The sequence below is a fragment of the Callithrix jacchus genome, chromosome 3 (genome assembly GCF_049354715.1).
Source record: "Callithrix jacchus isolate 240 chromosome 3, calJac240_pri, whole genome shotgun sequence".
NCBI classification, from domain to species: domain Eukaryota; kingdom Metazoa; phylum Chordata; class Mammalia; order Primates; family Cebidae; genus Callithrix; species Callithrix jacchus.
The window spans coordinates 14,971,531-14,998,418 of NC_133504.1; the positions used below are offsets into that span (position 1 = coordinate 14,971,531).

At 37.9% G+C, this 26,888-nt stretch overlaps 2 protein-coding genes across 5 annotated transcripts in view; one reads left to right on the forward strand and one right to left on the reverse strand.

Annotated features, from left to right (window-relative positions):
* Window positions 1-3,730: 3,730 nt before the first annotated feature.
* On the reverse strand, window positions 3,731-16,909 carry SPCS3 (signal peptidase complex subunit 3). The gene is made up of 5 exons (XM_054252773.2): window positions 16,662-16,909; window positions 14,648-14,723; window positions 12,666-12,740; window positions 8,933-9,048; window positions 3,731-8,003 (listed from the first exon to the last, which is right to left on the reverse strand). Exons 1-5 carry the CDS (start codon window positions 16,802-16,804, stop codon window positions 7,871-7,873), a joined length of 543 nt encoding a protein of 180 aa, XP_054108748.1. The 5' UTR covers window positions 16,805-16,909; the 3' UTR covers window positions 3,731-7,870.
* A 186-nt stretch (window positions 16,910-17,095) lies between these two features.
* The window catches only part of ASB5 (ankyrin repeat and SOCS box containing 5), a 115,815-nt gene continuing 106,022 nt past the window's right edge, over window positions 17,096-26,888 (forward strand). For all 4 annotated transcript variants that reach the window (XM_078366230.1, XM_078366231.1, XM_078366229.1 and 1 more), the window contains exon 1: window positions 17,096-17,209. The gene's annotated coding sequence lies outside the window, so the exon portion shown is untranslated. The remainder of the gene's footprint in view (window positions 17,210-26,888) is intronic.

Below are 26,888 nucleotides of genomic sequence, written 5' to 3' on the forward strand. Positions count from 1 at the left end.
AATGGAGTTATAAATATAATGCACTGATTTCAAATTAAAATTAAAGAATTTGCTAGAAAAAAAGAACAAATACTTAATTGAATTTCTGGATTTACAATCAAGTGCAAAGAGCTGGTCGGTGGTCAGTGAACTATCAATCTTTAAGTTAAAGTGATAAATCATTTTAGACTAGGGATTCCTCATCTCTTTGGAGGATTAGACTCCTGATCAGGTTTATTACACATTTGCTCTGACCATTGTGACTGCCTGGTTGCTGACCCACAGACTTGCTGTACAGTGGAGGATTCTGCATTTTTCTTAGCTTTTCTAATAGCAGTGACAATGTTGAAAATTTCCAGAGCCCTGTGCTCCCAGGAGAAAGCAATGGTAAAAAAAGAAGAAAAAAAATCCAACTTTTATGTTCTGAGGAACAGTTAACTTCCAGGAACCACCTCCTTTGACAAATCCAAGAACTGAACCTCTCTATTTTTCCCCTTGACTCCGTTGTTCACCTGCCTCTATAAAACCCAAGGCCTCCTTAACTGATTTAACATATTCTGCTGCAGAAATGAAAATTCTCCCTGTTGCAATATCCAGAATAAACTTATCTTTATTGTCTGGCAACTTCCATTCAAAGCTTTATTATTTGTTTTCTCTGGCCCTTTTCAGGCCACATGGTTAAAATGAGGATATATTTTCCTATACTTTTAAAGATTATTAAGAAATTAATCTACATGATTGAGTTAAGAAATAGATTTTTTTCCCCATTCTTATCAGAAAAATACTAAGTGTTGTTCAGAGAACATTTGTCTCTTACATTAAAGACACTGAAAAAAGACTCATGCTTTTGCATGGTAAAAGAACTATTCAATTTGCTCTATAATTATCTGTTAAAACAATACATGACTTTGCAAACAGACTTTAATGTTTGTGTTCTCTTCAGTTTTTCTTTAACTCCCCTATTTTTCACAGAAATCACAAAAATCTGCTACGTAGCAAAAATGCTGGGAGGTCCTTTCCTATTTACATTTTTTGCTTACAGAAATTCTAAAAGGTATGCTCATTCCCATGTTTCTGAGAACAAAGCATAGTCTGTATGGAGGAGAGTTCAGGATCTGGTGCAGATGCAAGGCTCTGAATATTGGCTTTACCACTACCTACCAGACTGACCTGGAGCTAGTTACTCACCTATCTTTATTTGAGATTCTTTTCCTTTAAAATGCGAATGACATCTACCTCATAGGGTTGTTGTGAGCATTAAGTGAGTTTAATATATGCAAAGCACATATAATAATGCCAGGCACAAACAATTAATAATCAAACACGAGGCTTAGACACTTCACGCCAGTAGCATTGCTTACCCCATTTCATATAGCTAGAAAGCGGCCACACCAGAATCCAAACCCAGATACTGCTGACTTCAAAACTGAGAGAACTTTCTGTTTCATAACACCATGGAAGCTGGGAGAATCATTAAAAGAGCATTATTCAATAAAAGAAAAGTCTGAGAAATTTGATTATATTGAGAACCTTGATTTATCAAAAGGCACCATGAAAAAGTGAAAGGGTAAGCTGGAAGACTAAAACTGAGCGTAGATAATGAAATCCTACAAAGCAATAAGACAAATGGAAAATGAGCAAAACTTGAACAGGCACCTTGCAAAAGAAGTTCAAATGAACAATAAACATGAATAGAAGTTTATCATTTTAGTAAACAGAGATATAAATTACAACCAAAATAAGATACCATTGGATAGTCACCAGGTTGGCAAAAACTGAAGTCTGAGAACCCAAATTTAGGCAAAAAGAACTCACACTTGGAAAAAACACTTTGGGAAAGTTTGGTAATAGAGTACAGATGTTGATATGAATTCCAGAAAACTTAAGAAATTTCCAATCTTAGGTGTGTATACTACAGCAGTGGTCGATTAGGAGGAACACAGAACTCTGTGCATGGCGACAGAGAGCTGTGAGCTGTATGGAAATCAGCTCTGCTCTCACAGGTACTTCTAAAGCGATCTGGCTGATAAGGCACCTAAGCTTGGGATCCCTCCCTTCCATCATGCCTTTCACAATAGAAAGGCTCGTCTCATCCAGAATCTTGCTATGGTGCATTGCCACTAGGCATCAAACCTTGGGTATAAAGAAATAATTTAATAATTCCCTTAATAAAAGCAACATAAATTAACCTCTCACATATCTAATTCCATCTCAAGAGGTACTGTTATCTATCACATTTCGAATATACTTCTTGTTTTGATCAGTTGTATACTACTGATAATTACAGAATTAGCTTACTCCAGAATAACTTTTAAGCCCTTAGAACTTTGAATGTTGGGGTCAGAGGAAATTGTAAAAGATCAATTTCAATTTACATGCACATTTTTTTTTACAAAGAAATGTGGTAGAGTTATCAATAAAAGACTTGCAAATAGCACTCTCTAGAGTATTATCTAGTAGGACAAAATTTTGTTAGAGGCATGTAAATATGATTTGAAAAAGAAATGATAAAAACTTTGGCCATTAAGGGAGAATCTGTCCATCAGAAAATGAGTTATTGTATTAAATCATATAAATAGCATATTCCACTGGATACCTTTAGGTACATTTTTAAAGTAATACAAAAAAAGTAATGTGCACTTTGTACTTTAAAATGTTAATATTTGCAATGTGCCAAAAGTTATATCTATAACAAGATGAAAAATTTTCATATTTAAGAAAGTTAAAAAAAAATTGCTATTCAAGCAACAAAATGTGAAGATCCCTTTCCTAGAGAAACACATACACCAGGCTGCCCATACAGGAATATTCAGTGCACATGTTCATCAGTCCATCAACAGAACAATAAATTATGCTCACTCCAGATTGCTATGGATGACTATAATGAATTATTGCTTAACAATGAAAATGAACTATGAACTACACCTTCATTAAAAAAAAAAAACATACAGAATCTCTTAAAGTTAATGCTAAGCTAACGCGGCAAGACCAAAATTTGTTTTGTTTTGGTTTTTTTGAGATGGAGTCTCACTCTGTTGCCCAGGCTGACTTCTTGTATCACTCCTGATAACATGAACTTGTTAAAAACCCTTACCCTCTAAAATCAATGCTTTTTTATTGTTTTGAGAATTTGATTGTCTGAATTCACCAGTAAATAAATGTTCCCTTTGAGAAACTTCTATCTCTTCTGAGATCAATATAGAGAAAGAGTAGAATTTCCACAGCTTAATTCATCTTAAACTTGGAATTGGATTCTATCAGAAGTCTGCTCAGGGTTGTGTAGGTTTCGCTCAAAGTATACTCGGTGCGGTCTGATGAGTTGGGATGTGTGGTAGCAGTAAACCAAAGCAGCTAAAGTGCCCAAGAAGCTGGCAGAGGCTCAGCCAACACCCTTGGCTTTCAAAGAATCAACCATTCGCTTTAACCCATTTTTTTCCTGAGCTATACTTTAAACAGGCATTCTGATATTATTATTTCGGTCAGGTCTACAGTAAGCGTTACTTTAAAGTAAAGCGATTTATGTATGAGCCTTATCACTAGCCACTATCACGGCTCTCAGCAAAAGCCAGAAACAACACAGGTCACAGCAACTAGAGCAAGAGCAGCATTTAACTTGACTGTCCAACTGACCTTGAAAGGAAGATCTAATGTCATTAGGAGCTCAAGATGAAAAAAAGCAGCACTCACAAAGGAGGACAGTATTAATTACCAACAATCCCCATGATTTGGTCACATTAAAAACACAACTTCATTCATCATCAGTATTTATTGGGCACCCATTATGTGCAAAGCACTATACTAGGCGCTGGGCAAGATACAAAGATAAATCTGACAGACTGCCCTCAAAGAGCTTACAGTCTATATAGGAGCATACAGTCTCTGGAGAAGATATTTTAGGTGTAATTAACCTCCCCCATCCCACCCCCACCAGAAAAAGAAAAAAACCTACTAGACTTGGTTTCGTCCATTTACTTTTAGTTCAGCAGCTTCACATAAAAAGCATAAATCTGAGTCTTTTAAAATGCATACTTTTACTTGTAAACAAAATTCATTGTCATTAGAAAAAATGCTGAATATTTATTGCGATTAAGAAAAATCCTTACACGGGCATGGTGGCTCATGCCTATAATCCTAGCACTTTGGGAAGCCGAGGCGGGTGGATTGCCTGAAGTCAGGAGTTCAAGACCTGCCTGGCCAACATGGCAAAACCCTGTCTCTACTAAAAATACAAAAATTAGCCGGGCGTGGTGTGGGCACCTGTAATCCCAGCTATTCCGGAGGCTGAGGCAGGAGAACCACTTGAACCTAGGGGGGGATGGAGGTTGCAGTTATCCGAGACCGCACCACTTCACTCTAGCCTGGGCATAACAGCAAAACTCCACCTCCAAAAAAAAAAAAAGAAAGAAAAGAAAAAGAAAAATCCTCAAACATATATTTAGTATTTTCATGAATGTTTTATGACTATATTGTGAAGTAAACAATTTCCCAGATTGCATCAAAAACATGCAACAACTTTTTGAAACAGATCTCTTTAAACGACTGGCAGTCACATGTAAGGTATACAGGCTTTTCTCTGCTAAAAGCAAGGAAAGCTTTGAAATGATTATGTTTGTTTACTACCCATGTTCACAGCTTATGGTTCCCCCCCCCATGAACCCACTTCATGTCAACACAAAGTATTATAAAATAATACCTCCATTGACATATACCCAAAAAATCCAAAGCTTTAGATCTCTAAGCTTCAGATAGAAAAAAATAGTGAAAAATGTTCATTATCAATAGCTGGGCTTTAAGATTATCATCATAGAGATAAAGCCCAGCCATTAGCTATTAGAGGTTAATCTTAAAGCCCAGCTATTAAGTGGCTGACCAGACCCACCAAAGAACTGTAAAATAATTCCAGGAAAGGAAATTCAAAATAACCCACTTTCCTATTACACGCTTAGGAATTTCTGAAATTTTTTGTTATTTTCCTTTCGAAATAAAGAAACTAAATATAATCAACTAGGGGGATAAAAAACACTGATACAGATGGTTGTCCAGGTTAAACTGTTAGAGAAACGAATATGTGAGCACATTTTTACATTAATTCATTTCTAACCATAATTACTTTTAAATAAGTATCTTAAAATTATTCTCTTATCTCAGAATCATTTCTGGGCTCACATATTTCTAATCATAGTTTTGTATAAACCTGAAGCTTTGTGTCTTTGTAGAACGTTATGAGATTTCTTTAAAACACTGAGACTAAACCAAATGAAATGGTCATCAAACTGAACACAAGTCAATTTTTTAAATGTAGAAACTGCACCCAAAAATGAGTTCCTGAGACTGAGGGTCCTTATTCCCGTGTTGAAGCATTCTTGTTCTGAGCAGTTTCCCTTAGTCAAGCAAACAACTTTATCCACATTGTGCTAGTTGGATATTTTTACTTGTCTTCCTCACCAAATTCCAAAAAAAAAAAAAAGGTGGGCTTGTCAAAAAAATTGTAATTCAAGTAAATTTCAACATTAATCTCTACCAGACTAACAGATCTACTCATCACAGAAGTATTATGAACTGTTAAACTGGTACCAGTCTGGTTAAGACTGCAGGCTTATAGCGCATACCTTCTTTAAAGAAGACGCCCCGATTTTTAAGCTTTGACACCTGCACATTTTAAGTTTCCATGTCTAGTCTTTGTACAAAGTAAATGAGGTTAAATATTCTGAGTGTAAAATCTAACAGAAATAAAGTAGATCAATATGAGTTATGTGTTAGTTTTTCACTCATTTTCCTGTCTTCATATTACTAACATGCTTTTCTGTTCAATCTCTTTGCTGAACAGACAAATTTTATAGACTTGTATGGTGTAAAAGGACCACCATTGAAGTTAACTAGTCCAACTCTGTTATTTTACAGATAAAGAAACCAAGACCCAGAAAAGTTTAATGAAAAAGCTGGTAGCCAAGCACAGTTTAGCATTCATGACACCTTTGACCTTTGTGATGGTTTGAAAAACCCATACCCACATGCTTTTACATGAACTATACAACTCCATACCATAGATGCTAAAATTAATGTAACTAGTGATATATTTCACATAAGGTAAATATAAGAAATGTTTATTATTAATAGTTTAATATTAGAAAATATTAGCCCTTTTTAATTACTGCTAACAGTGTAACTACAGTGGTTGGTCTTATTTTTCTAAGGGTAACTGATTTGCAGTTGCTAATTTGAGGATGTTTATTTCTCCACAGCAGAAAAAAAAAATCATGTTAAATATGATCATGTATTCAATCATGTATTGTGTATTATTTTTACATATATGTAGATATCCTTATACTTTTAGTATAAGTGAAATAAATTTATGAAGAGAATAAAATATTACCTCAATATAAGTTGGCAGCCTGAAAATTAGTCACTTCCAAATAAAATGAGAAACCTTTTCTAGGAGTGATAGAAGGGGTTTCCAGGGTAACAAAAAAATATCAGAGGCCAGGCGTGGTGGCTCACGCCTATAATTTCAGCACTTTGGGAGGCCGAGGCGGGTGGATCACGAGGTCAAGAGATCGAGACCATCCTGGTCAACATGGTGAAACCCTGTCTCTACTAAAAATACAAAAATTAGCTGGGCATGGTGGCGCATGCCTGTAGTCCCAGCTACTCGGGAGGCTGAGGCAGGAGAATTGCTTGAACTCAGGAGGCGGAGGTTGCAATGAACCAAGATCGAGCCATTGCACTCCAGCCTGGGTAACAAGAGTGAAACTCCGTCTCAAAAAAAAAAAAAAAAAAAATCAGAAGGTTATAAGTGATATTTGATTAGTCTGCAATCTCAGGTATAAAAGGATGAGCTCAGAGAATTAGTAGATCTGAGTTCAAGTTTTAACACCACTCCTTGCTCACTATGTAACAATTCAATAAACTTCTGGGTTTCAGTTTCTTTATCTGCAAAGAGCTAACACTTATACTACTTACCTTGTTAGATTATTAAGGATGACATACACTAAAGTATATGAGTGGTTTGTAAATGGAAAGCATACCACAATTATTATCCCAATAATTAAAATATGGACCTACAAAAAGTCGTAAATAATTCACTTAGTGGCAGTAGGCATGCTCACTAGAAGAAACGTACTCAGAGGATAAACCATGCAAACATTTTCAACTTTCAATGGCAATGCTTAAAAAATGTACAAAGCTATAAAGGAACATTTTTAGAGAAAGCACTGAAGACACACATTTGGTTGACCTAAAAGATTTTAAAATGAATTAGAATGATTTACATCATATAAAGAGGTATTTAGTCTTTAAGTGGAGAAAATTGCTAGTTACATGTAAGAAAAACAAATATTATGGGCCTGCCTAAGACAAATGGAATAAAATTCCATTACTTTTGGCTTTTTTATAAACCGGACTTCTAACAAATAACCATATTAATTTTCCAGGATTCAAACATATCCTTAAAAAGATAAAAGAGAATATCTACTTTTAAATCACATCCAATGTGAACTTGCGTGAATGCAAGGCACAAAATACAGAATTATTATGACTCTACAGGCACCTGAAGGTTTTAACTACCCTTCATGCTCACTTTATATTCCATAAAGAGTAACAGAAATACAGGGAATACTTCAAATATGTATTTTTTACAATCCTTTTTATGTAGTTCTTATTCTTGTAAGATAATACTTCACTGTGACAGCCATGGTTTCTTTTTTGTTTGTAAAATTAAGCAGCCCATTAACCTTTCCCTTCAAACAGGCCTTTTGATGTTAGGTCTTATACCGAAAAAAACCAAACAACAACAACAACAACAAAACTAACAACAAATGAAGATGCAAGGGAAGAGATAAATGAGATACAATTCATTAAGTATAAAAATATGTTGTTTCAAATTCAGAATAATTTAATAACTCTTCGTTATTTCATATGTATCTGGAAATGGGACAGATACATGTCCTGACCCTGTCACAAGAGGTAGAATTCCAGCATTTGGTACGACATTCCAAGACAGGGTCAACGTGACATTCCTGTTTCCCCTATAAAAAGACATAATAAACACAAGTCATCAGAAATTCTAGTAGTTCAAAAAAAAATTTTAAGTCAAACACTGGGATGTTGAATACTTTTATTTATAGCCATATATTCTTATAGAAATCCTAATATGCTAATCTGCAAGAACTATTTTCTCATATCACCTAAAATCCAAGGACAATGCTAGAAGACACGGTATTACACTTACTGATATCCCATGATGACCCATCTAAACTCACAGCTGCAGTTAATAGAACTATCAACCAAAAAAGCTTAAATGATTAAAACGGTAAATGTAAAAACAGACGAGCTAGGAATTTCTATTATTATCTAGACGGACAAACCTTAACAAATTAAAACTCTCATGTTCTGAAATTTTCAATGCAAATACAGAGGTCTGGCTTGGCAAAACAGCTCTCTTCTAAAATTAGTTCCAATGTTTCCCAATAGAGTCTAAGAGGTAAAAATCATCTGAGAGATCCATCACTCTAAACTGAGCTTTAGAGAAGTCATGTTCGAAGAACCAACACTAGTTCTGCTAACTGGTATCAACTCCTAGATCCAACACGCTGCTTCTGAGGTTTCCTGGCTCACTCTCAGCAAGGAGCCCTTTAATTTGACAACCACAGCCCTACCATATCTGAATAAGCCCATAGTCCTTGTATACACTTAGGATAGAAGCTTTAATAGTTAGACTATGACATTTCACATACTGCAAGAGTGTTGCTTACTTATCTTAGATCCCACTTTGCATTTCCACCCAATCTTTCAGTTCAGATATGCATAAATACCTCTCTCCCAATTTTTCTCCTTTTACTCTTGAGTATTCTTGCTTAAAATAAAAATACATCTTTCTCTCCTTTTCACCTCTTATTAAATGTAAAAAAAAAAAAAAAAAAAGAGAGAGAGAGAGAAAAGACCAAGAATTGCTCACTTGAGACCATTTCCATCGTCAAAGAAAAAATATTTTGTTTTCATATCTTTCAGCAGCAGCTTCGGATTATCACCTCTCAAAACAATCTTGTCCCACAGGACAACTTGGTTCAGAGCCTATATTAAAATGAAAATTAATTAGATAGCTCATCGGAAATATCGTATCACTTCAAAATAAAAGTATTAGTAAGCAAATAGACTGACATGCTAATGAATCCAACTTTGAGGTGCTTGCTGAAATCTTAATGCATACAAATGATAGCAAACAGATACAAAAAGGGGGCAAATTTTTCTCGGAGAGATGAATGATAATTCCCTGAAGGAATTCATTCCTTTTGCTAACTCAACTGTATTACTTAGGGCCTTCATAACTTAGTACACAGTTTCTGATCTATAAGATCTCTAAAAAGTGAGGCCTTTGGAGGAACAGATGAATTAAATCCCTGAAAGGGAAGTATTCTTTTCAATCACTTTTCCTTGTAAAATTTCTAAGACTCTCCAGCTCAGCATGGATCCTAAATGGTGCCAGGAAAACAGAACCAATCCCTGTTCCATCACACTGCTAATACAGGTTACTGTTGATTAATTATATCATGAAAATTTCTAAGAAATCTTCTCCAAGATTTCTTTACAAACTCTTGAAGAAATGAAGAAATCCCTAAAGAAATGAAGCCGTCTAAAGAGCTTGTTTCCCTTTAATTAAAAAAAAATACATGCATCAGTTTCATCAGGCAAAATTCTAGAGGTCAATTATTTTAAGCCACTCTTTCAACATATTACAAACAAGTTCCATTTAGAAAATTAAAAGCACGAAATGGAAAGAAAACACATTTGTGGCCACTACTAAATCCCAAGGAATTTGTTCTTATTAAATTAGCATCTATTAGCTTGCAAGGCCAATTACTCAGTTATGATGACGACATTCACTAAAACGAAAGGTGGAGCAGTTATTTCTAAGAGGGTTTGAATCCACACTTTAAAGTTTGTTTCTAATATTAAACAGAAACATGAAAACTGAAGAAAACAGAATCAAAGATATGCTGAAGTAAAATAATTTTTTTTACCAAATAATCTGTCAAATTTCAAATTGGTTTAACTTTCTAGTTATGCTAGGATAAATTATAGGTATAGTTAAGTTGTAATAGCTTAGTAAGTATAGAATTGTAAGTAGAGTGTAAGTATACCCATCACAAAGGTGACATTTATTTCAATAGTTTGTTAAAACTCGTAGAGTATGTGTATTTATAGATGTTGCTCTTCAAGAATAACTTTTCTGTTTAAGATTTTATTGATTCTGAAAGACTGGGATCAAAACTTATTCATGTCAATATTCCTAGTGCCTAAAAACACCCTGGCATAAAATGCATGCTTAAAATAAATGTATAATAAATTGAAGTGCTAAAAATTCCAGTTAGCTAATCAAACCATGAAACAGATAAAACTGATTGTGTCACTCTTTTCAAAGTATATAATTCAAATAAAATAAAGAAGGTAGGCCCATCTTTAACTACAAATTAGCTCCAGACTACACTAATGACAAACATAAGGGAAACTCAGGTAAAAAACTGTATATTTTAGGCTGGGCACGGTGGCTCAAGCCTGTAATCCCAGCACTCTGGGAGGCCGAGGTGGGTGGATCACGAGGTCAAGAGATTGAGACCATCCTGGTCAACATGGTGAAACCCCGTCTCTACTGAAAATACAAAAAATTAGCTGGGCATGGTGGCGCGTGCCTGTAATCCCAGCTACTCAGGAGGCTGAGGCAGGAGAACTGCCTGAACCCAGGAGGCGGAGGATGTGGTGAGCCGAGATTGCGCCATTGCACTCCAGCCTGGGTAACAAGAGTGAAACTCCGTCTCAAAAAAAAACAAAAAACTGTATATTTTAACTGTATAGATTTCACTCTCAGATTTTTAAGTCTACCACTTTATACCTTGATATCAACACTAAATTTGAATCTCAGATTTCTATTAATATTTGCACAATATTCTATATAAATATCTCCACCCCCACACTGTCTGCAACAAAAGCTCTCAACTAGACTAATAACTTTCAATCATAAACTAACAGTTTTAATAGGTTTCGATATAACAGTTTAATAGCATCTAATTAAAAATTATAAATTATAATTTTGATTTAAAAAACTAGTTCAGGCCAGGCACAGTGGCTCCCACCTGTAATCCCAGCACTCTGGGAGGCCAAGGCAGGTGGATCACCTCAGGTGAGGAGTTCGAGACTAGCCTGGCCAACATGGTGAAACCCTGTCTCTACAAAAAATACAAAAAATTAGCTGGGCATGGTGGTGGGTGCCTATAATGCCAGCTACTTGGGAAGATAAGGCAGGAGAATTGCTTGAATCCAGGAGGCAGAGAGAGGTTGCAATGAGCCAAGATCACCCCACTGTACTCCAGCCTGGGCAAGAACAGTGAAACTCTCTCTCAAAAAACAAAACAAACAAACAAACAAACAAACAAAAACTAGTTCAAGTACTCAGATACTCAGATTAATGAATCCCATGTAACCCCAAAACAAAGGCAAACTCTTCTCAATCGGTAGGGATATTAATTAATTGTAAGTATGTGGCTAAGACTACCAAAACAGCTCACACCATGTTTTTTAAAAAGGAAAGTATCTGATACTAAGATGGATTTTAAAATAATCTCAAGTTCAAAAATTATTAACAATATTTAGAGCTTCTGGTTATGTATCTTCATGATGAGAATTATAATCACAGGTCTCAAATTTTGTTGATTCAAGTAAGTCACCATGCAGCTCTCTAATTGTAGCTGTGGAGACACAGTATTTTAGCTTAAAGAATAAACTGCTGAGTAGCAATACTACCAGCTCCATTTCCTAGTTGATATAGTTCAGCAATATCTTTCTGATTTTACTACTGAAAGTGGCTCCAATGGTTTCTGATCACAAATCCTCAAAATACATGTTTTTACAAATTTTGTAGGTAATACACATGCATAATTATTAATTAATAGTATTGATAGTGTCTCGGCTAACTTGTCATATCTACTCAGCTTGTTTTTGTGCTTTTTTTATCCTTAAGTGTGACACAAGCAGCTCAGAAGAGGAATACAACTGTGAGTTCCACCATTTTCCTATTGTTCATGTAATGAATTATTATAATTATCTTCAGTCTGTGATTTCTTTGCAGAAATCTTTTTAAGCTACTTTTCCACTTTGAGAGGATTAGCTAAAATCAGATAATATAATCCACTTATATATTGCATATACTGCAATGTTTTGCAACATGCTGAAAGCAAATAAATGTATGCCAGGTAGCACGGTTAACTTCTTGATCTGCAGAATTCTTCCTCTTCCTCCAGAATATCTGCATGTTGTAGAATGTGACCATCTATCTGACTTAAGGGCTCAATATGAGTTTTAACGTCAGTTCATAGAACAAGTATTAGTAAAGCTTCTCTTCTTTTTTTACTTTAAATTATTAGAAGCTCTTAATTGTTTTCCTTACACACATATATTACTTTGCATGGACTCCATTCTGGAGATCCCAGTGATCGAGAGCTATAGAACAAATAGCAAAATAAATAAATAAAGAGTCTCACAAAAGAGATAAAGTTTTCAGAACAGAGCTACCTCTCCACAGGCTTCTGATTTTTTGCTAGGTAACTTAGATTTTATTTATATATAAAATGTATATTCTTTCATAAAGAATAAGGCTTTCAATAACTATTAAAATACTTCTAATTAGATATACTTACATTATTTTTTGTTGAATATTCTGCTGATAAATAAAGAAACAACTGCTTAACATTCCAATCAAATATATTCTCTAGATGTAAGTAAATTAAGGAAAATATAAATTTATGAGCAGTATATCACTTTCAAATAGATCTTAATTATTCTTAGGTTATTTATCCATAACAATAGTAAAACTAAATCAGAAAAAAAGGTGGCCCAGAAACATAATATGCCACTAATTTGATAAAAATATGCAGAAGATAAATATATTGTGAAATCCAGCTTATTCCAAAACCAAAAAATGTCAGCATGGGATTTTCTGCATCTTCCCATACTCTTTTATCTGTCAAAGTATCTCAGCTAGTAACCCTCCATGTAATCCTTGGAAGGTTACTAGAATCCTCGGAGGGTTACTAGCTGAGATACTTTGATTGATAAAAGAACGAATCTAAAATCTGGTTTTCTGTAACATCAACTGTGTTAAAAAAAAAAAAAGGACTTAATATTTCAAACAAATACAATTCCACGGGAGCTCTAAAGTATACACAATCACCACTATCTAAATTTAACAATATACAAACATAAGGCTCAATAATTAACCAAGTATAATAAATTGTACATGTCATTTTTGGTCACATCTAAGTAGACATTAAAATGTCTCTCAAAGATGCAAATGACACCATCAATTCGGTTTCCCAAAGAGGAAAAGAACTTCACCAGAATTAACAAGACTGGCGCTGATACGAAGCAAAAAGCAGAGTACTATATCAGTTTCCATACTGGTAGCAACGTGTTTGTTACATTCCATTATTAATTAGGTGTAATCACTAAGAATCACTCCTTTAGAACTGATCAAGTCTAGGACTGCTGTTTACAAGAACAAGTACAATTTTAAGTAGTAGTAGCAGCAGCATTAAGAAAGTCTGAAGAAACTACAAATAATGAGATTGCTAATAAATAAAGACCATGGAAACCAGGAAATTTCATAATAATACACAAATAATACACAAAATTACTATTCTCACAGTGGGCCCAAATTCCCTTGAGTAATTTTTAAGTGACACAAAGACTTAAAAGTACACATATGAAATACAGCATAAGACTTTTCTGATTTCCTAAAAAGGTACCTACAGAACTAATTTTTAGTCTATTTCTAAATCCAATAATATATTAAACCTTAAACTGAAAGCAACTTTCATGGTCATAGAAAGGCAAACTAGATAAATTCTCCAAGTATATGATCAGCTTTACTTTCACACAAGTTCAGACTGTTCAGTCTCCACAACTATTTAAATCATGGGGTATTAAAAAGGTAGGAGAGATTAGGCTAGAAATGGCGGAGAACATTGCCACAATATTAACCTAAGGCCCTAAAAAAAGACTAGCCTGGCCAAAATGATCAGAGTTGTCAAAAGATGGAAACTCTAAGTCGAGAAAATATTTAAATATCCCCACTAAAGAAACTCTTAATTGTTAGTATTTTCTGACTTCTACGAAAGTTTTTATAGAAAGAGTTATGATGGCAAAAAGCAACCAGTTTACCAATAATTTTGATACGATCTTTTGAATCATAACAGATGTTTTTTAAACATATATTTCTCTCTGCTATAATAAAATATGGATATATTATTTGAAATTGTACATTAAATATTTACAGGCAGGCTGAGCATTGGTAATATTTTTCCTTCTTTTTCAAAATGATCTAATTCTATTTTTTCTTTCTAAAAAGCAGATTCAAACTTTCGTACATAGCTTTCAATCAATTTAATGTATCCATTAAGAATATAAAGTATGTTCACACAACTACTCATGAAATCTATAAAGTTTTCTCAAAGTGTGACGGGGAAGTATTAACATTATTTTACTGATGAAAAAGGCACAGGAATTTCCAAGGTTTGGCTAATTCAGTGATAGTTATAGTGTCCCCCAAATCATTAAATATCTCATTACATATCTCATTATAAAACTATAGAAAAAGTAATAAAATATTTTCTTAAAGGATATCAGCAGTTATATCAAATGTGATAAATCCCAGATCGCTTCTTTCTCTAGGTCCGGTGAAATCTTCTACATTTTTTCTAGAAGTAAACATAAAAGTTTTACCAACCTTCCAATAGAACATACAAAATTCACTAATTACTTAAAAAGAAAGAACATAGGTGTGTGCACAAGTGAAACAGTAATACCACAAAGAAACAAGTAAAAACCAGAGAAACCTGTAAGTGTGAAAACAGGATAAACATTCTAATCCAATATGAAAGTAGGTCATCAGCTAATTTCATATACCTTAAGAAAATCCCAAACTGCTAAAAAGAATTGTAAATACTTGCTGTACAACAATTTTGCAGAATGGGTATAAGAAAGCTACACATGACTACAAGGTGGTATGGAATACTGACAGATGGAATATTAATGGATAATACAGAAATCACCCCCTCATCCGAGGTTTCACTTTCCGGTTTCAATTATCCGTGGTCAACCCTGCGTGAAAATAGGTGAGTCCAGCAAAATAAGATATTTTGACAGAAAGACCATATTCACATAACTCTTATAGTATATTGTTACAGTTGTTCTATTATGTTATTGTTCTTATTGTGTGTAATTTGTAAGTTTTAGCATATGCAGGTATGTATGTAGGGTATAGGAAAAACCCAGTATATATAGGGTTTGGTGCTATCCAAGGTTTCAGCCATCCACTGGGGGTCTTGGAAGGTATACTTACCCCCATTTAGGGGAGACTACTGTAACCAGCTGCTATTTACTGTTTACTACGGGTCAGACTCACTGACAGTATTTTTCAAAATTATTTAAAATAATTCTCACAACCTACCAATTAGGTATTACTTCCATCTTAAAGAAAAGGAAATTAAAGCACAGAATGGTAAGAAACTTGCTCAAGACAGCAACAGCTAACATCTGTTCAGTGTTTAGTATGCACCAAGCTCTCCTAACCCTCACAGGGCTGACAGTGGCAGTGCTGGTTTCCACCTCAGGTCTATTCGAACAACGTCTAATAAACATCAGTAATTTTAAAAAAGAAAAAAAAAAAGAGGTGCAGGGAGAAGGCTCGCTATTTGATGACTGGCTTCTTGGTGATTCTGACAAAGATAAACTAAGGTTAAAGAACTTATTGGAAGATGGAATAGAGGAGAAGGGTATGAGAACGGCGTAGGGAGGGATTGTTGGGGGGAAGGAAATACGACGTATCAAGACAAAAGTGCCAGAGAATAAAATCAAGGACTAAATAAGGAATAGCAAAATGACACTGTCATTTCGAATTGCATTTTTTTTGTTTTTTGCGTTTCCGCAGATTTCTTCAAGTGGTTGGCACTGAAAAAAAAAAAAAAAGAAAGAAAGAAACTAAGAAAGAAAGAAACCCAACGAAACAGAAACCCCGCTGTATCAGCAGGCTGAGATGCTTAATTCTCAGTGCCGAACATCTCCGGCCAACTTCAAAGCAGCCGCGAAGCGTTTATTGCCTCCTGATGGTGCAAAGGCAACAACTGGAAAGGGAATGTCAAACAGGGCAAACTCGGGTGATGAATGACACAAAGACAACACCCTCCAGTGGCCTCCGGCGCGGTAGAGCCGCCGGGAATCCCCACGGAAGCCCGACCCAGAGCGCGGCGGCGGCGCCCGGCGGGCCTCGCGTGCGGACCCCCAGCGGCCTCGGACGCGCGGGAGGCGCCTGCCCGGGCGGGCGGCGGCGCCGGCTCTGCTGTTGTGTTGCTCCCTCATTGGCCAGGCGTGGGTGGAGGGAAGTGAGGAACAGGAAGCAAACGGAGGCACCGACCTGAGGAACACTCAAAATGAACATTTAAGAGCAAGCCCGGGAACTGACGGTGGAGGGGTGCGAGTTCCGAGGGGACGCCGGAAAAGCCCGCGAGGTGCACCCCTGACGACCGCCCTCCGGGGCGAACGACCGCTCCAGAGCGCGACCCAGACGCCCTGCCCGCGGCCCCGGCGCGGCGGCCCGGCTTCGGCTCACCCGCCGGCCCGGCCTCGGCAGCACTCACAGCATGATCCGCGAAACGTGCAGCCGCACCGGGACGCTCCTGTCTTTGAAGGCGGTGGTGATGAAGCAGCCGAAGGTGAGCGCCGCCATCACGCTCAGTGAGAAGGCGAACAGCGAGTTCGCCCGCGACAGCACCGTGTTCATCGCGACAGCCTCCCACGAGCCCCGGCTCAACACGCACACCCAAGTTCCCGTTCCGGCGGCGGACCGGCTCCCTGCGATCCGCGCCGTCTGCGTTACGCGCGTTCCGGGAGCGCGCGCCGCCGCGGCCCCGCCTCCTTTCCGGTCCTCCGACGTGAGCGCGCGCGCGCCCGCCTTCCGAAACACACCCACAGCGCGCACGGGACCGTGCGGAAAGTGAGCGACCGAGCCACAGGCCCGCCCCTCCGTCGCGGCCTAACGCCGCCACCAATGAGCGACGAGGGAGGGAGGGGCGGGGTTTGTCGTGGAAGACCTGCCTCCTCCTGTTCTCAACTGCTCTTCCGACCCTTTGGTTCAGAGAATTCGGAACCGGTCGTTCGCTGTCCTTTTTCGGTTCTTTGGTCAGAGGTCTGGGAATGCGACTTTCTGATTACTTATGTACCATTTATTTTCAGTTAAAACCAGCAGCAAGTTAAGGTGGTTTGGAATCTGTCCTGACGGGTGGCGTTTGGAAGTAGTACTTTACAAAACGGCTGTTTCCTCTCCCTTCTTTGTCAAACGTGGTCAAAGTTAGGACTTGAGCTTTTTTTGGAGAATCTGGGGAGGAGTGGGGAGTGGGGAACTGGCCGCCCAGGTCCCTAAAGCTGTCACGGGCATCAGAATTTCCACCTCCAACGTCAGTCCAAATCCTATTAATGCTTTGCTTTCTAAAAATGTTTTAGAAGATAATGGTTGAGGCTACTGGTAGTCCTAAGTATTTGCATTTTAACGTTGTGATTTCTGATAACTAAAAGGATAACATTCTTGGGTTCTTAGGATGAAAGGAGATAATGGCTGTGGAATTGCTCTACAGCATAATGTATAAGAATTTCGTTAGGTCATTAATAAATTATGCAATTATTTTATCACATTTTCAGTACCCTGAAGGATTCAAACCGAGCCAATCCCTGACTCTGATTATACTATCTGCCAAAACCTTTGTTCCTTTCACAGCTTAGGATTCTTATAAAAATGGATTCAGAGGGCCTGCTGAAATTAATTTTTCAAAAAATTTCAGTCCATAAACCAAAACAGGAACATCTGTCCTAGAATGTGATTAGGAACAAACCAGAAAATTGTGAAGATCTGACCTTGATACTGGCTTATGTTGTCTCTTGTTGAGTTTTTGCTTCTTTGCATTATTGATTACCATTCTATTAATTTTTTGTACAGCCATACAGGTAGGATTGTTACTAAGTGCCTACGGTGTGCCAGGAATAGTTCTAATGCGGGAGCAGTTGGCATGCTTTCTCAGCACTTGAGTAGATAGTGATTAGTTGGGGAAGACATGCCTAACTTTATTTCTGAAGGATAGAAAGAAACCTAGAATATATGTAAAGTTTTGATCTTCTTATTTGCAAATAATTATTCTTCAATAACACCAAGCTAAGAAGAGGTAGAACAATAAATCACTTTATGAAGGAGTCTTTAAATAAAGCTGTGTGCACATGGACAGATAATGCTGTTTAAAAGGGGGATAAACTTAAAGATAGAATAAAAGCATTCTTTTTGTTTTTGAGATGGAGTTTCTTCTTGCCCAGGCTGGAGTGCAATGTCGTGATCTCTGCTCACTGCAATCTCCGCTTTCCTGGTTAAAACAGTTCTCCTGCCGCAGCCTCCAAAATAGCTGAGATTACAGGCGCCCACCACCATGACCAGCTAGTTTTTTGTACTTTTAATAGAGAAGGAGTTTCACCGTGTTGGCCAGACTGGCCTTGAACTCCTGACCTCAGGTGATCCACCTGCCTCAGCCTCCCAAAGTGCTGGGATTATAGGCGTGAGCCACCATGCCCAGCCAATAAAAGCATTCTAATTAAATACGTTGTTACTGGGAATATCCAAACAGTCCAGGAAACACCAAGCTCCCCAAGGAAGTTCCGGCAATGGAGCATGTTGTAGATCTAACACATTAAGGACTTGAATGGTTTTCAGAAAGTGACTCTGAATTATATTATCCATCATAGAGAGTGGGGATCAATTCTTGTTTATTTTTCTTGTTCATTTGACTATCTCTTTCAGTGCCCAGGACACTGAACCTTGCACATAGTAGATGGTCAAGAAAATTCTTCCTGAATTGAGATATATTGAAATCACAGATTGTGATATTTTTGAAAGAATTCTTACGGAAAGCATACATGTCACACACAAGTAACAAACAGTTAAAGTATAAATGGGAAAAATGGTAATGTGTAAAGCTAAATGGTATATGTAGGCCAAGGACAAACTGTAAAAGGCTTGGGTGCCAGGCTATAAGTTTGATTATAATTCACGAGACAATAATGAACTTCTGAGGATTTTAGATTAGCTAAGTGTCATGACTTAGGCTCTCAGTAAATAAGTAATTTCTTTAGAGGGAAGAGACTGCCAGTTGCTAGACCAGGCCAGAGGTTATTGCATAGGTTTTTGTTACCGTTGTTGTTTTGAGGATACTTGCTTGGTTAATTCAAAGATTTATAGTCACTCAAGACTGGTAAGTAGACTATTCCAATGCGATAATTCCAGGAATGCTATGTTTGTGAATCTCCTTACAGAAGAAAAAAAATTCAGAAGGAAAACCAATTTTTGCCTAATATGTACCCAAATTCCAGACTCCCAGAAGGAAAGCTGGGACATTGTGTGCAGGTGTTTGGCATAAACCACATTCTAGACAGTTAGTCACAGTGAGCCACTCTTACCACTTAGGGAAAGTTTCCACTCAGTGCAGGGAACTGCTTACCAACCACGTTCCCAGACACCGGCCAAAGGCCAACCTTGCAAACAGGTCTTTCTAAGGCTACATATGTCAGGTTGTTGCAGTAGCTCAAAAACGCTGCTTTCAGGGCCGGGCGTGGTGGCTCACGCCTGTAATCCCAGCACTTTGGGAGGCCAAGGCTGGTGGATCACGAGGTCAAGAGATTGAGACCATCCTGGTCAACATGGTGAAACCCCGTCTCTACTGAAAATACAAAAAATTAGCTGGGCATGGTGGCGCGTGCCTGTAATCCCAGCTACTCAGGAGGCTGAGGCAGGAGAATTGCTTGAGCCCAGGAGGCGGAGGTTGCAGTGAGCCGAGATCGCACCATTGCACTCCAGCCTGGGTAACAAGAGCAAAACTCCGTTTCAAAAAAAATTAAAAAAAAAAAAGTTGCTTTCAGATCATTTTATTTCTGTTGAAAGCTTTTTTAAGAATGATTCTTATGACACATAAGGAAATTTAAGAATATATTTTAAATTTTTATTACCATGTATTTCCTTCATTTATATTCCTTTTTTAAATATTAAGTTTGCCTACTCAGCTCAGATCCCTTTAAACAGAACTATTTTATTCACTCAGTACACCATAGAGAACTTATAAAAAGCCCACTGTCAGCCATAGGCCTCTGTGTTTCTCCAAGCAGCTTCTCTTGCATGCTTTTGCCCTCCCGTCACCGTCACTCTTTTGCATCTTGGCTTTTCACTCTAGTTCTTCATTCCCATTTCATGCCCTCCTTTCTCAGACTTGCTATTTGAACCTAGCTGTTGAACCACTGTTTCTGGCCCACCTGTAGGCACTTGACCCTGAGCTTGCTTGAGAAGTTAGCTCATGTATTCATGAACTGTCTGCTCCATATGCACTTGTCAGAATCATTTATTGAGCATCCTTAAGAGCAGAGCCAGATATGATACCAGAGATTTGGTTTCTGAGAATCTATACCTCACCCTCCCAAGGAAAATGGACAAGAAGCCCTTCCACATGCTCTAGACAATCAAGGCCATCCAAAATTTGTTGGAATTCTTTGAATGGTTTTAGCAGATAATATGCGGCTTCTCTGCTTTTATTATCTGGACAACTATCCTTTTCAGGAAAGTGAGAGAGTTTGCTTGGCTCCTATTAAAGCCTGTGACATCCTTATAGTTAAAAAACATAGTAAATTTTTCTGTCTTCTTGGCCTTTTCTGACTCACCCAACAAACTCACTGCTGAAACTATATCTCTAATATGCTATCGTGAACATCGGTCACCAGACATCCCAGGTTCTAATTTGTATCACTGCATTTTCATTTTAAAGAAACTGGTCCCAACCGAGGTTAATGGACCTATGAAATCACTACCAATATAAATGATGGTTTTAGGGAAATACCGCTACATGAAGTCAGGCTAATCCCATTTATGATACATTGGGATAAGTAAAGCTCTAGAATAAATAAGATCCAGAAGTTAAGGTCCTGTGTGGTGAGTTAATTATCTTGAGTTTGCTTGTTTGTTTGGATTATAGGAGCATTTCTGGATTCCCATTTGCAAACAAAAGCAACTATATCTGAAAAGGAAACAAAAAGGGAAAATTATTGTGGAGACAGTGTAGAAAAGAGTTAACATGACAAACCTGAGCTTCTTTTCTTAAAAAAGACCTGCTTGCAAGGTTGGGCCCTTGCCTGGTATGGGGGAACTTGGCTGATAAACAGTTTTCTGCACTGATATAAAACTTTCCCTAAATGATAAGAATGGCCTAAGCTGCTTGAGGAAAAATGTGTTTTATGCTAAACACCCGCCTTCCTTCTGGGAGACTGGAATTTTGGTGTATGTTAGGAAGAGAGTGCTTACATTGCCAGCCCTCAATGAAAACCTTGAGAACTGAGTAATGAGCTCTCCTGGTTGATAACTTCACACTTACTGTCGCAAGTCTGTTATTGGAGCAACTGAGCACATCCTGCGTGACTCCCTTAGGACTCTTGGAAGTGTGTGCCTCGTTTCTTCCAAACTTCTCCTCATGCACCTTTTCCCTTTGCTGATTTTGTTGTATATTCTTTAACTGTAATAAGCCTAACTATGAATATGATTATGTATATTTAATCCTGTGAGCCCTTCTGGTGGGATGGTCTTGAGAACCCTAAACCCAAGGACTATCTCTCATTTCATGCATTTTCATATTCAGAATGTCTTAAAGATATCTGCAGAGCCTAGGGAAACTTAGCCCCATTCTTTTCTGTAAGGGGAAGGGCATTAATATTATTTTTTAATTCTATTAGTCATCTCAGTCTTTTGTTCTGGATGCTATACTGCTCACACACTTTGACCTGCTGTACCTCAGTTTTATTCTGCCTGACACTCAGAATCTTTGTCATCTGCCCTCTAGTTCCCAGTTACCATCTGAGGCTCTACCTGTCCTGTTCACTCACATGGACCCAGTTCCCTAGGTTCTTGACCTCAAGTTATTTGATGGCTGCTCAGTCCTGATTTTCGGTGTTCTGCTTGCACACATATGCCCAGAACTGCATGGGGGAATGCTCTCACTGCTTGTTTTTAACCATTGAGGCACTCAGTGTCTTCATCAGCTCATCTGACCTGCACATAAAGGGAATAAATCAGGCAAAATCCATTACTAAAGATAGATTCTTTGTGTGGATTTATTGTCACTTTCATGCTTCTTATTTATATACATACAGCTAAAAAGAATTTAAAATCAGCATCTGACAAAGAAGGTTAGATGAGCCATACACATGTTTTTATTACTGAGAATAACTACAGAGTTAAAAACTCATATGCAACTCTATTATTCCACTTGGTAACTTTAAAAATGTATAAGGAAATGTCCAAATTTTTCATAGTTTAGTTGGAAAATTCTATTCTGGAAAAAATAAGTTTTAAAATAATTCATTCATTTTAGCTTCTGGCTGCTAGAGAATATGTTCTTTTCTCTTTTTCTTTTTTTTTTTCGTATTACCATATTACACTCTGTGAATCCTTATATTGGAAGAAAGTAAAAAGTACCATTCAAGTGATGTGGATATACTACTGTCATAATATCTGAAATAGTGTGGGCACTCAATAAATGGTACCTATTTAGTATCATCATTGCTGAAAGTCAAATAATATCTAAACAAATTTTTTGAAAGTAAAGACTTGTACCTGTTACCAATTATCAATGTCATGGTTACACTTTTTTTCTCAAGCACCTTATGTAGTAACTAATCACATTCAGATAGAGTGGAGAACTGAAATAAATAATACAGTCATGCATCAGTTAACAACAAAGATATGTTATGACAACTGCATCATCAGGCAATTCCATCATTGTGTAAGCATGAGAGGGTTCTTACAGAAACCTAGATGTGTAGCCTAACACATATCTAGCCTATATGGTATGGCCTGTTGCTCCTAGGTTACACACCTGTACAGCATGTAACTGTAACTGTTAGAGTTGTAGGCAACTGCAACACAATGGTATTTGTGTATAAATATATCTAAACATAGAAAAGGTACAGTAAAAATAGAGTATTCTATATGTAATCTTATATGTTACATATATAGGCAGTCTGTCCTTGACTGAACCATCATGTGTGGCACATGGCTAATTAAAAATTAATGTCCTAGGTCAATACACAAACAGTATATGAGGCAGAAAATACATTAGAAGTACACCTCAATATGGAATGTAAAGGCTTTAGAGATTGCCAGTAGATATAAACATATTATTTTAATCATTTCCTATTTCCTGAAGTTTAAAAAATGACAGGTTTGGGGGCTTTGGGAAGAGGGCGTAAAAAGGGAAAACTTACCAAGAAACATGCCCTCAGGAAGAAAACTGTGTGCCTAAAAGCTACATTGCGGCCAGGCGCAGTGGCTCAAGCCTGTAATCCCAGCACTTTGGGAGGCCGAGGCGGGTGGATCACGAGGTCAAGAGATCGAGACCATCCTGGTCAACATGGTGAAACCCCGTCTCTACTAAAAATACAAAAAATTAGCTGGGCATGGTGGCGTGTGCCTGCAATCCCAGCTACTCAGGAGGCTGAGGCAGGAGAATTGCCTGAACCCAGGGGGCGGAGGTTGCGGTGAGCCGAGATCGCGCCATTACACTCCAGCCTGGGTAACAAGAGCGAAACTCCGTCTCCAAAAAAAAAAAAAGAAAAGAAAAGAAAAGAAAAAAGCTACATTGCTATCTGCAGACAAGGCGTCTCCAGTATCCAGGAAGACAGCCCTTCAATGTTGTAATGTGACAGAAGAGACTGTAAGAACCACCCTAGTCCTGTTTATGCAGTCACCACTTCTGCGGTGTCTGAGTGAAAGCAACAGCACAACCATCAGTGCTGCAGCTGCGATGTCACCTGGGTGTCCAGCTCTGCAGTTATTCCTTTTTTTAAAATTAATTGATTTTTAAAATTTATTACATTTAAGTTCTGGAGTACATGTCCAGATCGTGCAGGAAGGTTACATAGGTATACACATGCCATGGTGGTGGTTTGCTGCATTCATCCCCCCGTTATCTACATAGGTATTTCTCCTAATGCTATCCCTCCCCAGTGCCCCCACACCCTGCTATTCCTTCCCTAGCCCGCCACCCACTAGACCCTGGTGTGTGACGTTCCCCTCCCTGTGCCCGTGTGTTCTCATTGTTTAACACCCACTTATGAGTGAGAACATGAGGTGGTTGGTTTTCTGTTCTTGTGTCAATTTGCTGAGAATAATGGTTTCCAGTTTCACCCATGTCCCTATAAAGGACACGAACTCACCCTTTTTCATGTTGCAGTTCTTCCTTATAAGATCCAGCTATAGCACAAAGTAGCCCAATATTCAAAGTTGAGGTCACACTGAAACTGTAAAGTAGATCTTTGATGTAGCTGAAATAAATAGTATATGACAAAATTCTACAGAATAAAGGAGAAAATGACTCCCTAAACTGCCCTTCTTCATTACATCATGTGGCTTTAACACTACCTTTAAGGAGAAGTCATCTCTTTGAATGAGCAAGACTTATTAGTCAACAACATTTTTATGATAGCAACCATTTACTTCCACACCTAGTGTATACCAAGCGTCATGCTAGCCATTTCGTTTCATTCACTAGGTATACAATAAAGTGCAAAAAAATCTAGACCCAAAAGTCCTGGCTCACAGCCTAGCAGAGGAGATAAACTTCAAGCAAGTAACAAATAAAGGATTCAAAATTATAATGAGGACTCTAAAGGAAAAGAAGAGGTCACTAAGATGAATTATAACAGAGACTGAGTGTGTAGGGTGCCTATAGTGAATTTAGTTGAGATGCTTTCAGCTACAAGGAAAAGCAACTCTGAACCAAAGTGGCGTGCTCAGTAAAGAAGTTTCTTCTCTCTCATAGTAGCTCATGGAGCTAGAGCAGGTTTTGCTGTTGGTGGTTTCAGTGGGTAAACCATATTATCAGGTCCCTGGGTCCTTGTTTTTTGCTCTGCTCTCCACAGTATCAATTTCCTTTTAAGCCTGAGTCTTTTTATGGTTATAAGAAGTCTCAGACAAATTAGATGTTTATTTTTCTCTCAAAGAGTTGCAACTAGGATTTCTTGTCTTCGTGTTCATGTCCAGCTGGAGAGGAAAAGAGTACGCTAGGACTGAGTCCTTCCCTTCAGGCCAATTGGTGCACTGTGGCAGAGGGTTGTGCACCAAGACCCAAGATTCCAAGTTTTTAGTGGGGCACAGAACCACCTGGCACAAAGATCACATTTCCCAGCTTTCCTAATAACCAGATGTGGCCTTGTAGCTGTTTTGGCAGTAGATGTAAGTGGAAGTGACATCCAGGCTATATTCTTTCAAGGAAGGGGTATGCCTTTCCCTGCCTCTTCTTGCTTCCTGCTACTGCAGTGTGAATATGATCTGAAGATCTACAGCCACATGTGAAGATAACAAGGCAATGTGAACCCTGAGTGCTTGATAGCTGTAACACCATCCTGGCCCCTGGCTAGCTCCTTCCTCACTTCTTTCAAATGAGGGGGAGTCATGAATTTCTGTTTCATTCAAACCACTACATAGGATAGTTTAATGCCATGTGAAGCTCCAAGCTAATATACTTTCCTTAAGTCGTTGCCCAGACAAGCCTGGGCACAATGGATCACACCTGTAATCTCAGTGGTTTCAGAGGCTGAAGCAGGAGGATTGCTTAAGACCATAAGTTTGAGGGTGCAGTGAGCTATGATGGCACCACCATACTCCAACCTGAACAACAGAGTGAGACCCTGTCTCTAAAAAAATAAAAATAAGCTGTTGGCAGACAGAGGAATGCCACAGCTGACTGACTTCTTCCTGTCAGTATCCTTCCCTATTATGCCAGAGTGCTGGGATTACAGGCATGAGCCACCGTGCCCAGCCAGGCCTCACTACCACGGACTGAGTGGCTTAAACAACAGAAATTAATTTTGTCACAGTTCTAGAATTCCAAGATCAAGATGCCCTTAAGACTGGTTTCTAGTGAGGCCTCTCTTCCTGGCTTGTGGAAGGCTGCCTTCTAACTGAATCTTCGGAGAGCCTTTTCTCCTTGTGCACTCAGGGAGAGACAGCGCTCTTAGGTCTTTTCCTTGTCTTACGAGGACACCAGTCGTCCTGGATTAAGACTCACTCTTGTGACTCACCTAACCTTTACTGCCTTTTTATAGGCCACACTCCAGACACAATCACACTGAGGGTTTGAGCTTCAACACAGGAATTTGCGGGGGTGGGAACACAGTTCAGTAGTTAACGGGGTATTATGAGTAATCAGAAACTGCATGGAAAGAATTTTTAAAGTTTTATAATCTTGTATATAAGATATTCTATGGAGAATTAAAATAACGTTTAACTACAAGTGCAGCTACTATTTAAAACCTAAAGATAATGAATAAGATGAATATAGTTTATAATAAAATAGCAAAATTGCATATATGTTAACTGTCTCAGAAAAAAAAAACAAACTTGCAATATGAGTTGGTTGCTTTATTATGCCAGAGTGTAGGGGGCTATTACTTCATACAAAATGACTTGGGAAGAAAACAGTATGTTTGACACAAGGAATAATAAGTATATTTGAAAGAATAATCTAATACAAATAATAATATGGGATTATTGTCATTATCTGTTAATTCAGAAAAGAAAAATCGCTTAATTTTTAGTGCCTTCACCACAGCTGACACAGTTATGATCTATTCCGTCTAGCTATTTTATTATGAACCACATTCATCTTATACATCGTCTCTAGGTTGTAAGTAGTAACACATGAGCAACAGCCCATGGACACCTACGTGTAGAACCAGGTGACACTCTACCATATTTTATCCTAACTCAGGATTTTCTTGAAAACCAAGAATCTCAT